Source organism: Topomyia yanbarensis, chromosome 1 (assembly GCF_030247195.1).
Source record: "Topomyia yanbarensis strain Yona2022 chromosome 1, ASM3024719v1, whole genome shotgun sequence".
NCBI classification, from domain to species: domain Eukaryota; kingdom Metazoa; phylum Arthropoda; class Insecta; order Diptera; family Culicidae; genus Topomyia; species Topomyia yanbarensis.
Genome location: NC_080670.1, coordinates 207,688,720 through 207,703,785, shown reverse-complemented (window position 1 = coordinate 207,703,785; position 15,066 = coordinate 207,688,720). Strand labels below are relative to the sequence as shown.

Sequence of the window (15,066 nt, the reverse complement as noted above, 5' to 3'; positions counted from 1 at the left end):
TTGCAGCTATCATACGCTGGTAGGCACTCTGACCAATGGAAACGTTCTCCGATATGGGCATTGAACGATCAAAATCATTTCAACAACTTATCATCGACCGAATTCGTTACCTATAAAGTTCAGGTAAACTTCACCACCTTAAAATGAATAATCAATCGGATCATCTTGTTAGAAATTAACCCACGAGCAAACAAACAAATGTGTACAAATCCTTATCCATCATCCAGAAAGCAATCGGTTTATAACCCAATGCTTGATCTTACGATTCAGCATATGTCACCGGGTTTTACATCCAGCGCCGATTGGTCAATGTATGAACCAGGTTACCATTGTTCCAATCCTCATCCCTCTTGAGTTGATATTCTTTCAAAGAGCATCGAAAGTATTCTAGTAATGTAAATTTTAAAAGTCCGTGTAAACAAGTCTTAGGTAAACAAGCACACCGAACTGTCAGAAAAGTGAGGTTATACATTTTCATACAATGCTCTATAGTATTGACAGGTATATGAATGAATCATTTCAGCATCAGTGATGCCAGGTCTATTTAAACAATAGCCTGCAGTAAAAATATAAAAGTCTGCCGATTGTTACAAAAATCTTCAATAAATGCGACGCAGAAATGTAGTACGTATAAAATTTAAATGATCAAAAATGTTGAAGGCTGGTGTATAAATTGGCTGGCATAGGCTTTGTTCTGCTAAATATTTGTAATCTGCAAATGATCTGCAGTGAAAATGCAAAATCTGCAGATTTACTAATATATATGCAGATCTGGCATCCTTTTAGTATTCCCCACAGGAAATTCATCCAAATGGTGTAAAAATATGGGGAAACAAGGCAAGATAGGTATTCAGAATATGGGGTTAAATGAGCAGCTTGCACTATTTTTGATTTTTTCACTAGTTAGAGGTACCAAATCATCGGGGCAATAGGCAGTAACGAATTGGGGATAAAAAAGGAAGCATCCTATCATATAAAATTTTTTGACGAGAAAGGTCTATTGGAAAAAAGGTTTCATGGCATTTTGGCGACGATGGTCGGGTCTGGTGAATCCAGAATATGTTCTCAGAATGTTTTTTTTTTCAAATCACGAGTTCTATAATGCATGTCAAATAACATAGGAAATATGATTCCAGAGGGAGTATTAGAAAAAATCCTATATCTCATGTTAGTTTATTTTAATTTTAGTTTGTTTTATACTGAGAACAATTATTACAAATGAAACAGTTGGGCAATCGATCGTGGAGTGTACACAAGTAATCGCCCGCATAGGCCATTTATCATAATCTTATTTTACAGCAGGTAATTTTTTTTTTTTTTTTTTTTTTATTTCAATTATAGAGGTTTTAACCTTAAGGTCATTCGCCTCTTCGGGTTAGAAAAATCTCTTAGGAAAAATTTCTAACCCTATGTACGGGGTCGGGACTCGAACCCAGGTGCGCTGCGTACAAGGCAATCGATTTACCAATACGCTACGCCCACCCCCTAGCAGGTAATTTGACATAAGATTATTTGGCCTAATTTCGAACAGTGATTATGTACTATTCCCCATATACAATAAACCCCAGAAAAAAAAAAACAATTGCCAGCATGGGCCGATCCATACAAGTTTTCTACTGGAAGGTTCTGATGCCCATTGTCCAGAATCAACCATTTCTCGAAAAGAAAATGTTCCCGGTAATTTCACTAAGTATTGCAGCAATGACCTCGACAATCAGAACGACTCCGAGTTTCCATATGGAATTTCGACTATCGACCACTCAGTTTGAAAGCTATCTAAAATATTATTGAAATTGAAATATTCGTAGTTATTGAAAGTGGCTTTCATTTTCTGTTACTTTATTTCCAAAAAAAATCATGACAAAATTCAGCAAGTCTGAATAAACAAACGCGAAATTTCAACCATGAACTTGTTGCAGTAGTACCCCTCGTTGAGTTGTTATGCGAACAGAACGCCCGTCTATATGACAGTGCATCTCTTTGATAAAAACAAATTCAACCATCTGTCACATTTCGAATCATCATCAGCGATCAGCGTAAACATTCAACAGCTGTTTTCAATTCCATCGCTCGTGAAGGAATTCAAATTGATAAGCAAATAATATTTTTAAATTCATAATCACTGACTGAGCCACATCGAATAAAAAAAATGTCCGTCGTCGTCGTCGTCAACCCGACGAACCAGTTCTACGAAGGCTGCGGCCGCGAAGGACCCATCCGGTGCATTTTACTAAGTGAATTTCACGCCGTAGCCGGATCGAAAATTTGCTGCCAGGTACCGGACAACTACATCTCCAAGGACGTGTTCGATTCGATCCGGTTTTTCATCATTCCGAAACCGCAGCTGCAGCGCTGTACGCTGACTGTGTGAGTGTTTTTTACGGTTTGTTATTTTGCTTTGTTTGATCCATTTCAATCATTCCAGCAACGCCCTCGGCCACAAAGTAATCGGCTATCCGGTTCGGATCGATCACCAGCGTTACCCCCGGAATGCATTTTACTTCAATCTGTGTTTTGTTTGTGACAGTTGGGCCCGTTCCGTGCAGTACGAACCGGTGGTGAAAAAGCTATCCGAGTATCTGCTAATGATGGAAGAGGAAACGGCGTTCCTATCGAATGCGGAGCACAATTTTCGTATCCAGCAGCTGTTGAGTTGTATTCTGAGGGATTTGAACGAGAAGCAGGTGGCAACGATTGTGGAAGGCGAAACGACAATCTATTTGAAAATTGCGAAATTAAAACCGGATCCGCCGCCGGTACAGGACCATCAGGTCCCGCTGATCTGTAAAGGATTTGAGAATATTTCGCTGGAAGCGTGGGATCTGACGACCCAGCAGGTAGTTCCGTTTATCAACGGAGTTAATCATGTGGCTCGAATAGCCGCGGAAGCGGACGTAGAGAATCAGCTGGTTAAATCTTGCATTCAGAATCTGGTTTACTATGGGGTGGTTCAGTTGCTGCCGCTGTTGAAGTATAGTAACGTGTACATGTGTACGAGGAATTTGCAGAATCTGAGCAAGGATCGGCAGTTTGCGGAGGACTGTCGGCGGTACGTTCGGTTTGAGACGGAAAAGGAATCGTTGCAGCGGTTACCGTCACTGCATAAGATTTTGCAGCTGTACTCGCAGATGACGCACGGGGTTACGTTGAGGGCGCTGTGTCAGCGTATTTGTCCGCGGGATAATGGGATCGACGAGCGGAAGTTGGTAAGCTTTGGACTGCAGCACTGCTTGATTCGGTGTATTAATAAGTATCCGATTTTTACCGGTTCGTATCCGAATGCGAGACACAAACTGTACACCGGGTTGAATAGTTTGGATGAGATTTGCTGTAAGACGGGGTTGTCACCGAGGCGGATCGAGGAGGATATCGATGTGGACTCGAATGTTACCGTTATTTGGAAGTGATTGATTGGGCGGTTAAGTAGAATTTTATGAAGTATGCTGAACTTGAATGATTACGAGTGGTTTGGATTCAGGCCAGTGTTGAAGAAGTCGGGACTGTTTTTCGGTGGAAGGTCGCTCTTGATTGGTCCGAATCCACATGGACGTTTGTCGAGATAAGGATGAAGGTAAGGTCACAAAATCCAACAAGTTTATTTTTTTCGGCGGATATCTCCGTAATGTCCGGCGCTGTACTCTTAAATACCTGAAATCTACATTAGTTATATAATTTGCATTTCGACTTTGTCTCATCAGAATCCGACACTAAATTAGTGACAGGACTAAGCTAAGGCTAACCAAATGTTCTGATTTCATTAGTTCTAATCAGCTTAAAACGAGCTCCTTTTCTTGCGGGACATCACGCTTGAGTATGTGTTTGCCCAGGAACACGAATTGTCTCCGTTTTTTGGAGCTAGCGTCAATCCGGTGCTAGCTTAGTCCTGTTACTAAGATAGTGTCGGATTCTGATGAGACGAAGTCGAAACACTAATTCCACAACTAATTTAGTTATATATTTTGTGCTCCTCGCGCGCAAAGTTGGTTTCAAACAATTTTCTCTTCAATGGAGAAAACATATTTTTTACCTGAATGGTTCTCCACTAAGGAGAAATATACACTGATAAAAATGTAAACGTAATGCCTATTGATTTCACACATAGATTTTTGTCATTAGCGATTATAGACACTATTTGATAGCACATAAACCTAATGTGTGTATTTACAAGAAAAAATTCTAAAATTCTAGGGAAATTGATCGCTACTTGGCAAAATGTCATCCTTGTGTAGACTGTAGAAAATACTGGAATACCACAGAATCTGATCACTGAAATCTACTCCTTCGAGGAGGTGACCTATGAAGGGTGCATTTTGAGATCTAAAATGAAAAAAAAATAAATCTTCAAATTCGACAACACCTCCTCACCACAGATCCCGTACCGTTTTTTGAAATCATGATCCACCAGCGTAATCGCCCATCGGAGCCGCGGCTGGCCCCGTTTCGCCTCCCGCCCGAGATAGGCATGCACCCATCTCAGGTCAATCTTCATCAGCTCCTCGTACGTTGTCTTGTCCTTCTTGTCGGTCTGTTTTAGCACGATAATCTCCCGTCCGATCTGTAGTATCTTGCACATGAGGAGCGTCTTTGTGCACCGATCGGCGAAGTTGAGTTCCGTGGTGGGCGTTAGGATCGGGCATTCCTTGATGTGCCGGTAGACTTCGTTCAGTGTGGTGTTTGGTCGAATGGACAGGTAGTTTGTTTCACGATCCGCTTCATCCCAGTAGGTCCATCTGTGTTTACGAAAGTAGAGGATATTAATAAGAAATGTGGCAGGTAACTCCCTCCGATTGTTATTTGCTTGATAGAGAAAACTAATTTTTCTTTACTTTACAGATTTACATACTTTTCGGATACCAAGAGATATTCAAACTTCACTATTCATCGAATCGAAAAAGAAATAAAAATTATTGGGAAAAGCGTTAACATTCCAGCTTGCATCACACGGAAACTATCCTAACTTTCTTACTTCAGCACAATCTCCAGCGCCCGCTCGCTGTGATGAACCGGCCGAATCAGTGCCCCCTCCGCAATCACTTCGTACAGTGTCAGGTTGTACCATTCGAAACCGGTCTTCGCAGCCAACTCCTTGCAGATGTCGGAAGCCGTCTTCGTCGTCGTTATCGTTACTTTAATCTGTGTTTTAGCATTCTGCTGTCCAGTAGCACCATCACCGACGACAGTCCCACCATCATCACAATCGATCGTAATCCACACCTTCAGATCACCGGAATGTTGCACCGAATCGGACAGATTCTCCGCAGCAGTGTGAAATTTTTGCAGCTCCTGCATCATCAGCTGTTCCTTCTTGACCTCCTCCGGGGTGATGGTGAACAAGTCCTCGTACAGCTTAATCAAATCCGTCACCATGTCTGCCTCGTCCTTCGAATAGCTGTACTGCTCCGTCTCCAGATTATGGCTGGAGCTGGCCATCAGCGTTGAGCCCCAAATCATCGCCAGATTCGGGATACCCATCTTATTGTGCAGCTCCAGCGATTGAGCGGTGGATTTTAAATTGGCGATACTGACGAAACTGACCGAATAGTCGCCGAATAAAGAGTTCGGAATGTCCCGGATAAACTTTTTCAACGCTCCGGCAACGTCGGCTTCGTTGAACTCTGCATGCGTCAGCTGCACCGCGAAGGCATCCTCTTTGAACAGTTGGAGGATTTTGTTGATCTGGCTTGAGGATCCGCATGTCCGATAGATTCCTTCGGACATCGATCCGTGAGCAGAGATAAAATTTATACACTTGTCGATCAGTACGGGGACATCGTTCCGCGTCAATTGCTGACTGTGCAAACTCGTACCATTCTTGTGCGCCGTATTCTTCATAATTCTCCTCCAAATCCCGGTCTCCCTTGGCGAATTCATAATGAAATACAGCCTCGCATACGGTGGACAATCGATGAACAGAGACGGCCCGGCTTCGATGTGAAGATTCCTGATCGATTCTTCCGACTCGATTGCTCCAATACAACGAGCTTTCCGCAGATCCAACTGCTCCAACTGATGATCCTGGTAGTTGTAAAAATACAATCGTCGCTTAGCCAGCAAGAGCCAGGCTCCACTCCAACCGGACGACACCGATTTCTTCATATAACACCAACCCGCTCGAGTAAACTCCGCCAGGCAGCTATCGGGGAACACACGCGTAACCGATTGTAATATCTTCCCCGCCCATACATTCCTGTCCTGTCGTTCATGGACTCCAAACATATACGACTGTCGCAAGCTCTTCACATTCCCGCTGTTGGTGCTGGTAATCACCAAATTCGGATGCGACCCCGCCTGCATATTGGCGGTGGAGCCTTTCTCCTCTATCGGATGTGCCAACACCACCTCGAAACAGTGCAAATCCAAACTTTCGCTGTTGAAGTTATGCTGAGCCAAGCACTGTAAACTTAGAATAAACCTCAGATCTACACTCTGTGGATCATTATACGTTTGGATAATTTTCCCACTCAGAACCACCGACTGTGGCGTCAACTTTTTGGGCACATGGCCGATCATACCAGGAGGAAACATCAACAAGTTACCACGATGATAGAGGAAACGCATCGTCATCAACGGCTTCGGTACCATCTCCAGCACCGTCCACACATCACTTTTCTCCTTGAAGCTAGACTTTCGCTTCAGCGCATTGACCAGTTTCAATCTGACACTCGGCTTCCTGCCTCCGCTAGGTCCAGAAGATCCGTGCAACAAATCGCCACAAATGGCTTCCAAATAGGACGGCAAATACGTATCATCCTCACCGATGCAGGTCAGCTCCGACGGTAGTTCCTTTCGGTTGTTTTCCACCGGTTTGCTGGCCTTCTCGATCACCGGATCGACCTTGGATTTTTCATTAATCCTAGCCACTGCTTCCATTACGAACCCTCTCGTTTGCGGCCCTTGACTGCTGGATGGGTAGCTCAGATCAACTGGTTCCTGGCTAATGGTCGTCTCTTCAATAACTGCCACCGCGTCGTCCACCAGTTGTTCAACGTCATCATACGTGCGTTCCTGTCCAGGATGGACTTGCACGGCCGCCGAGCTATTGATCTCCTGCAGAATATTAGCTAAGAAATGAAATTTGCTACAGCTCCTACCTAGAAGCAGCTAAGTATTAAAAGACCCGTTTACAAAAACTTGAACCTGAATCCCGTCATATCTTATCATGTTTTAACTCGCCAAGATTACATCGAAACAGAATGGACAAACTCAAATTGGCTGCTGCTGATTATGCGTGCAATTTCAGTTATTAATGATTATTTCCATTTGTTGCGTTACGCTATCAGGGTCGTTTCACGGTTATCTCCAGGGAGAAATTCACACACTATGGTCACTGAGCGAAACGTAATATCGCGCGGAAACAAGTACCAACCGGGAAACACTAGAAACAAAATAGACGACACAGCTTGAATATACAAACCGTATTGCTTGTGGCACTAATCACAGGGAAAATGCGAAGCTACAGCTTGACATAAATTTTCTAAGGGGGGTTTCTAAGATTTTCTTGTCAATTTTTTCTTAGAAAAATTGGTGAAGTGAATTGTAATTTTTTCATGCAAAAATATCTACAAGCGACACCCCTCCCCAAGGTTGAGGGGTTTGACGGTATTGCAAACATCATCAGGCATATTGCGTGCATCAGCGCTAAAAAACAACTGCTTTAAGATGGTTATTATGCATTATGCGTCGATAGTGGTGCATCGAGGAGACCGAGAAGGCGTATGCGCCTTTTTATGTATGTTCTATGTTTCTTCATGCTCTGCACCTGCGCATACAAACGCTCAACCACTGGTCTGTGCGCGGTGATGTGGCCGACTGGCGGGTCGTCGTGCATTGACTTTTGCTGTGTGCCGTTTTTGCAAATATTGTTCCACAATTTGATGGCGATATTCGTGGACGGGGCTCACAGTGGGAGTCATTGTGTGTCCATTTATCGGTCGGATTCGTCATCGTGCATATACTAATTAAATTAATTTAATTTAGCAGAATAGGTAGAAACCTATTAGTTGTCGCCTTGTAATAATCGTAGTATTTCCTACTAGTGTACAATTGTTATGTGCTAGTCGTATGTCTATCGGTGTATGTGTTCGTCTGAGTATTTGTGGCAGTTGGATCAGGGAATGGATGCAGAACTGGCGTATATGGTAGAATAGTAGCTAATACTTCTGGTGATCAATTTGTGCATTTGGTTCTATTCATTCGGGAAAGTCAGATTGGATAAATTAGGGTACAATGAATTTACCGACGCACGTGAGTCATCCATTCCCGGCCAGCATAGCATGATGAAAGTCTTTTTTTTTTTTGCAATGGAGAAGACCTTTACGTCCTAGCCCAGTACACGTGCTATTGCTAGGGTCCAATCTACCACACGGGGTGCACTGGGGGCGTGTCGGGCTCGAATGGTGACGCTACCATTAATACCGACTAAACTCCATTGGGCTCCGCCATCATTCCTCCCAGGAACTACCTCTCGGTATTACTTCTGGGGGGATGGCTGTACTAAATGTACTCATTCACTCTCACTCACGCGTTCATACGTCCTGTATGAGGCTTACTTGGGTGCTCTCTCAATCGCACTTTGATTCACTCTCAAACACTCCCACATGAGGCTGACTTTTGTGCTCACCCTTAACATGCCGTGTGAGACTGACTTGGATGCTCACCCTTTCACTCCTCTGCCACGCCATGAGGCATCGATAGCTAAGTCCCAACATACTACGCTACGACCCCCCGTCTTGGCATGAGGCAGTCCACTTATACGCCTATACACTCCCACACTACTTTTACAGTAAACGGCAAGTTACGGCGGATAGCCTAGAACAACGTTTCTATAGCCTGCCGATCGCCAGCATCTAGTTTAACCTGCCTGTCCGCCATTTCGTTTGCTGGGCTCACTCTTCTGTCTTGCTTCGGGGTGGCTGGGTTTACCCCTTACGCGGTTCCCAGTCGCTGCGCCAAACCTGCCTCGGCATGAACAGACCATTCACTTCCTTTTTTTGGCGCTTGGCCTTTTTCGCTCCAGCTAACCAATCACTAGTTAGCCGTGCCCGTCGTCTGTAGCTCGGTTCGCCAGATTACCTGTAGCTTACTGGCAATCTGGATGGTAGCAGCCGAGACTGCGTTCCACTTCTCCACCGTTTGACACATCCGCTGAATAAGGGTATCCGGGGTTGTGTCCCAGCCACAGACGTCAAGCATTGCTCTTCTTTCGACGTCGAACCGATGACATACGAACAGTATGTGTTCGGCAGTTTCATCTACACCTGGGCAGTCCGGGCAGACTGGGACCTCCGCGTGCCCGAACCTGTGGAGGTACTGACGGAAACAGCCATGGCCTGACAGGAATTGTGTCAGGTGGAAGTGAACTTCCCCATGGGGTCTTCCCACCCAGCTCGATATGCTAGGTATCAGCCGGTGGGTCCACCTACCTTTCGAGGAGTTGTCCCACTCACGCTGCCATCTGGCGACCGAGGTCACCCTGGTGCGCTCGCGGGCTCCCCTATTTCCACGTAGCTCAAAGCACTCCTCATCTTCCCGAATGACCAGCCCGACTGGCATCATGCTCGCTATCACGCAGGATGCATCGTGTGATACCGTGCGGTAGGCAGATATCACTCTGAGGCACATCACGCGGTAGGTGCTCTCCAGTTTCTGTAGGTAACTGGTTACCCTCAGTGCACTTGACCATGACGGGCCGCCGTACCTGAGGATAGATACGGCAACGCCTGCCAGTAATCTACGTCTACTGGCGCACACCTTTGAGCTGTTGGACATCATTCTCGATAGTGCCGCAACAGCAGTCGACGCTCTCTTGCACGTATAGTCGACATGGCTGCCGAAGGTCAGCTTGTCGTCTATAATGACTCCGAGAGACTTCAGACTTCGCTGTGAAGTGATCGCGACTTCTCCCACATGGATAACTGCATGTTGTGCCGACTTGCGGTTGTTGACGATAACTACCTCCGTCTTATGATGAGCGAGCTCCAGGTCTCTCGCGCTCATCCATTCCTCCACCGTGCTAATCGCGTGTTCTGCGGTTAGTTCTACCTCAGGAATTGACTCCCCGTAGACCTCCAAGGTTACGTCGTCGGCAAAGCCGACGATCTTGACTCCAGGAGGGAACTTCAGTCTCAGAACCCCGTCATACATGAGGTTCCATATCACCGGGCCTAGGATCGAGCCCTGCGGGACTCCGGTGGTAATCGGAGCCCTTTTCTGACCGGCATCGGTCTCGTATAGCAGTACGCGGTTCTGGAAGTAACTTTCCAAGATCCGGTACAGACCCACCGGTAGGCTAAGCCTGTAAGGTGTAACGAGAGCGCGATGGCATCCCAGCTTGCGCTGTTGAATGCGTTCTTCACGTCGAGTGTCACTAACGCACAGTATCGAATACCTCGCCTTTTTCGTTGGATCGCTATCTCGGCAGTATTTATCAATGAGTTGAGAGCGTCCACTGTGGACTTACCCTTCCGAAAGCCAAACTGGTTGCTTGACAAACCGTCCGTACCTTCCGCGTACGGGGTTAGCCTGTTGAGGATGATCCTCTCAAGCAGTTTGCCAGTCGTGTCTATCAGACAGATTGGTCTGTACGCCGATGGGTCGCCTGGCGGCTTCCCGGGCTTCGGCAACAGCACCAGTTTCTGCCTTTTCCATCTATCGGGGAAACGGCACTCGTCAAGGCATCTCTGCATAGCTAGCCTGAACATGTTCGGGTTCGCTATGATCGCTGCCTTGAGAGCGCTGTTTGGAACTCCGTCCGGCCCTGGAGCTTTGTTCATTGCTAGGGATTTAGCCACTGCGAGTAGTTCTTCATTCGTCACTGGAGCCACCATTTCGGCCGAGCCCGCACTGTCTCGTAGTGCAGGTGGCCAGGAGCTTGTGGCTCGAGACGGGAAGATTACTTCGATAATCGTTGCCAACCGGTCCGGAGACCGTTCTGGGGGTGAAGAGCCCCCTTTGGTCTTGGCCATCACAATCCGGTAGGCGTCACCCCACGGATTCGCGTTGGCACTCTCACACAGGTTGTCGAAACACGCTCTCTTGCTGCTTTTAATAGCCTTGTTAAGGGCTAATTTCGCAGCTCGAAACACTTCACGGCGGTTCTCTCTTGCATCCTCGGTGCGAGCTCTTTGCATCCTACGTCTAGCTCTGAGGCAGGCTGACCGTAGATCTGCAATCTCGGCACTCCACCAGTATACCGGGCATCTGCCGTTTCTTGGCAGTGTTTTTCTCGACATAGTGGCGTCGCACGCGCGTGGTAGAACGGTTACCAGCGCATCCCCGCTTAGACTGTCGCTTCGCTGTCGAAGTGATTGGACTTCCACCCGCGTACCTGACAGGGATCTCCCGCCCTCGGATGCTGCACAGCATAGTTGATCCTAAAGCGGATCGCTATGGGTGTAGCCTTCGTCTACCCTCCATTCCATGCCTGGAACCAGACTCGGGATGGCAAATGTTACGTCAATCCATGCCTGCACCCCATTTCTACGGAATGTGCTAGCGGAGCCATTGTTAGCTAGCACAGTATCGAGTTTCGCAAGCGCCTCTATTAGCGCTTGACCCCTGCTATTTGTACAGCGGCTGCTGCCCCACTCCGCTGCCCAAGCGTTAACAACCGATTTCCGGCCCACTAGGTCCGACGAGAGCCTGTCGATCATCTGGTTGAACTGTTCTATGGGCCGCCTTAGTGGACCGTAGCAGCTGCAATAGAACACACCATTGATCTTGGCAATCGCAACACCCTCGGCGGAGGGGTGTATTACCTCTTGAACCGGGAACCGTCCCGTTGTACAGATTGCCACCATTCCAGACCAGTCCGACACCCAATTGCCGTTGCCGGCAGGTATGCGGTACGGGTCTGATAAGAGGGCGACATCTGTCCTCGACTCCGAGACCGACTGCCACAGCAGCTGTTGGGCTGCTGCACAATGGTTATGATTTAGCTGTGTGGGCTTCTTCACGGCTTCTTCTTATTTGTCTCACCGAAGGGACACGAAGGTCCGCCCATAGCATGTTTATGGGCTTGCTTCTTAGCGGTGCAGATAAGGCACTTGTACGCCTTAGTGCAACCCCGCTCCTTATGCCCCTCCTCGCCGCAGCGACGACATAGTTTGCTCCTGTCTATGTTCTTGCACTCGTAGGCTTTGTGGCCGGACTCAAGGCACCGATAGCACCTATCCACTGAAGGCGGCTGGGGTATGCTAATAGGGCATACCGACCAGCCGATCTTCAGCTTCCCTTTCTCGGTTACCTTTTTGGCATCCGCCTTCAGTAGCCTGAGGTAGGCTACTTGGGTGCCAGAGGGTCCATCTCTAAATCGGACAGAGGCCCGCTCGATTGTGACGTCGCATTGTTCCCTAACGGCTGCGACGACATCTTCTGCGGTCGTGAACTCGTCCAGATGCTTGCACTGGAGAGTCATTTCCGCCCCTAGCGACCTGACTTGGGCTCCTTCACCAAGGACCTCTTGGACCAAGGCCTTGTATACCGCACTAGATTGTGCGCCTCGCTTCAGCACCAGACGCATTTCTCCCGTGTTGGTGCGTCTCACGCTACACACATCTTGCCCAAGGGCCGAAAGGCTTTCGGCCGCCTTCATCGACTTTAGGACATCGGCGTATTTGTCCTTGTCGGTTTTCAACCACAAGGCCTCGCCTCTGTCCTTGGCCTTCTTCGCGGGCCGCGGTACCTCCGGTGTCGGTGCCGGCTTTTTCTTGGTGACCAGCGTCCAGGGGTTTGGGTCCCCCTGCCCCGGTCGCGCCGGGTTGCTGGTACCAACGCTCTGCTCAGCGAGGTCACTCTCGCCCTCGCTTACCTCGGCCAGACGGCGTTTGGCCTTAACGGTTGCACGCCGTGTGGTGTCGGTTTTTGCACCCTCTCCTGGCGACTTCCTAGGGCGCTTCGCATTTGACGCCGTCTTACGATTGCCCTTGCCTTTTCCCTTCGAGGGGAACTCGGCCGCCGCTTCGAGCGACGTGGCTGCTCCATAGAAGGTGAAGGCCACCGTCTGAGTGCCTGTATCGACCTTCTCTCTTCCCTCCCTCTTGGAGGCCACTGTCTGGGTTTCTCTGTCGGACTTCTCCCGACATTCCACCCTCTTGGCATAAGCCTGCTTATTAGTATATCTCTACTATACGCTATCTATACTTATATAGGTACAAACGCTCGTGGCCTTCGCGATAGCACAAACCTGGCCACAAACGCGACCATGCAATTGCAATAATCCACATATACTTACGCCCGCGATTTCGCCTACAGAAAAAAACCCTGGTAGTTAAGTAAACGTAGCATCTTTAAACTTCCAAACGCGGTCTCAAATATTAACCCACCACTCGTGCGATCATGAAACGGTCACGTCCGGAAGTCTTATCTCGGTCCTAGCAGTCTGGACCAAGTCTTCAGTTGAACCAATCAAAAAGTGACGCTCATATTCACTACACAACACGTTCCATGGTGACATGACCTGGAACTTTAGTGATATGGGAAACGGACTCTCTTCTACCATCTGTACTAAAAATTAAGCATCAGACTCATGGTTCGCGCGCGCTCAAACAAGAATACACATTACATCATTATAAAATCGAAATTATACACGCGAAGTTAAGTCAGGAAATATATATAACATAAAGTAGCTCAAAGTACGCGGAAACTTTTCACACCTTTTGGTGATTTTATATCCTCTAAGTATTCCGATTGTTGACCAATTTAAAAAATGAAATAAATACACAAATCATAATCTCGAACGATAGTCGATAGCAATAAAACTATCGAGCAAATACGTTTGACTCGAGTCGCTTTCGAGTTCGATTGTTGTGGTTCCTTAATGCCAACATAATACATCATCACTCGGCGATTTTCAACCCAATAAAAATAACGTAGATAAGAGATAACGAAATCGGTTTGACTACTGTTACAGTACATACCCAGTCACCGTGGCAAGCAGAAAGTTAGCAAAAGTTTAGCAAAGCGAAATTGATTCTGGCAGAGTTTCTGCGAGCATTTTGCGCGATTGTCAGATGTTTTGCTCGATTCGTGCTAAATTCTACCAGGTATGAATTGCCAGGATCGTTGCACGATTTATTTCCGAGTTGTGCCAGGGTTTTGCTCGGTTCCTATCAACATTTGCCAGAAAATGCGAGCGAAATCGAGTTCGCCCTAGCTCAGCTACAGGACCGGCGGAACACGTGGGTAGTATGGGTAGTGCTACCCACTCGAAAACTACCGAGAGGGGAATTACTCACTCGAAAGTTTGGAACAAACCAAAAGCTGAGATTAGCTGTCTCGCGCACAAAATGCCTGCGCCTGAAATTCTAGTTGTGCAACAATTTCATATTTCAGTTCAGATAAAAATTTCATAGCTTTGCAATTAATTTTTCTTGAAATTATAATATAATAATTAGGATTTGTTTGGAATTTGAAATTATTTTTTATATTTATGCTAAGGGGAATACATTTCTACATCTTAAAACAAGAAGTTCAGATCGATATACACAAAATGTTAATGCAATTTTATTCAGTATTAAATTAGAAATAATTTTCTTGACTATAAAAAAAATTAAAAAAAAACGGAGAAACACTAGTGGGCTTTTTATAAGGAAGATAAAAGAGATACACGAGAGGGATTGATTCCAACATCAGTAGCAAGGACCGTATCAGGGAAAGTGAATAGAGAGGGGACAACAATGACAGGGAAGAAAGAATTTAAACTTACAGTTTTTTTTGCGAACCGAAGATCGCTGTCAGGACATCATGAACCAGATCTCATCGGATCTGCTGAGAACTCTTGGGATCAGATTTCTCGGTGCTGTTATCGTGTTTACCAAAAGAGATAACTAAATTTGGATATATCGTCTTTAAAAATATGTGTATGTCAGACATATAGGAGAGATCGAGTATAGCCAACACATTTCGCACTGGAATGAAGCCAAAGGGATTCGTTAAACGGAGTTCCTACGCTAGAACACTAGGCGCACGACCAGACAACATGTTTAATGATGCGATAACCGTCACCACAAGCGCAAGTACCGTTCTCCACGTCCCCAATACGCCGAAGATGCGCATTCAACGTACAAT

General features: G+C 46.6%; 2 protein-coding genes across 2 annotated transcripts; one reads left to right on the top strand and one right to left on the bottom strand.

Moving 5' to 3' along the window:
• Positions 1-2,023: 2,023 nt before the first annotated feature.
• LOC131689830 (GATOR complex protein NPRL2) lies at positions 2,024-3,462 on the top strand. Its single transcript, XM_058975153.1, has 2 exons — positions 2,024-2,367; positions 2,426-3,462. The coding sequence occupies exons 1-2, from the start codon at positions 2,150-2,152 to the stop codon at positions 3,405-3,407; spliced, it is 1,200 nt and encodes a 399-aa protein (XP_058831136.1). The 5' UTR covers positions 2,024-2,149; the 3' UTR covers positions 3,408-3,462.
• A 171-nt stretch (positions 3,463-3,633) lies between these two features.
• LOC131676194 (arf-GAP with Rho-GAP domain, ANK repeat and PH domain-containing protein 2-like) lies at positions 3,634-7,161 on the bottom strand. Its single transcript, XM_058955316.1, has 4 exons — positions 7,126-7,161; positions 4,967-7,047; positions 4,380-4,730; positions 3,634-4,317 (listed from the first exon to the last, which is right to left on the bottom strand). Exons 1-4 carry the CDS (start codon positions 7,159-7,161, stop codon positions 4,185-4,187), a joined length of 2,601 nt encoding a protein of 866 aa, XP_058811299.1. The 3' UTR covers positions 3,634-4,184.
• Positions 7,162-15,066: the final 7,905 nt, after the last annotated feature.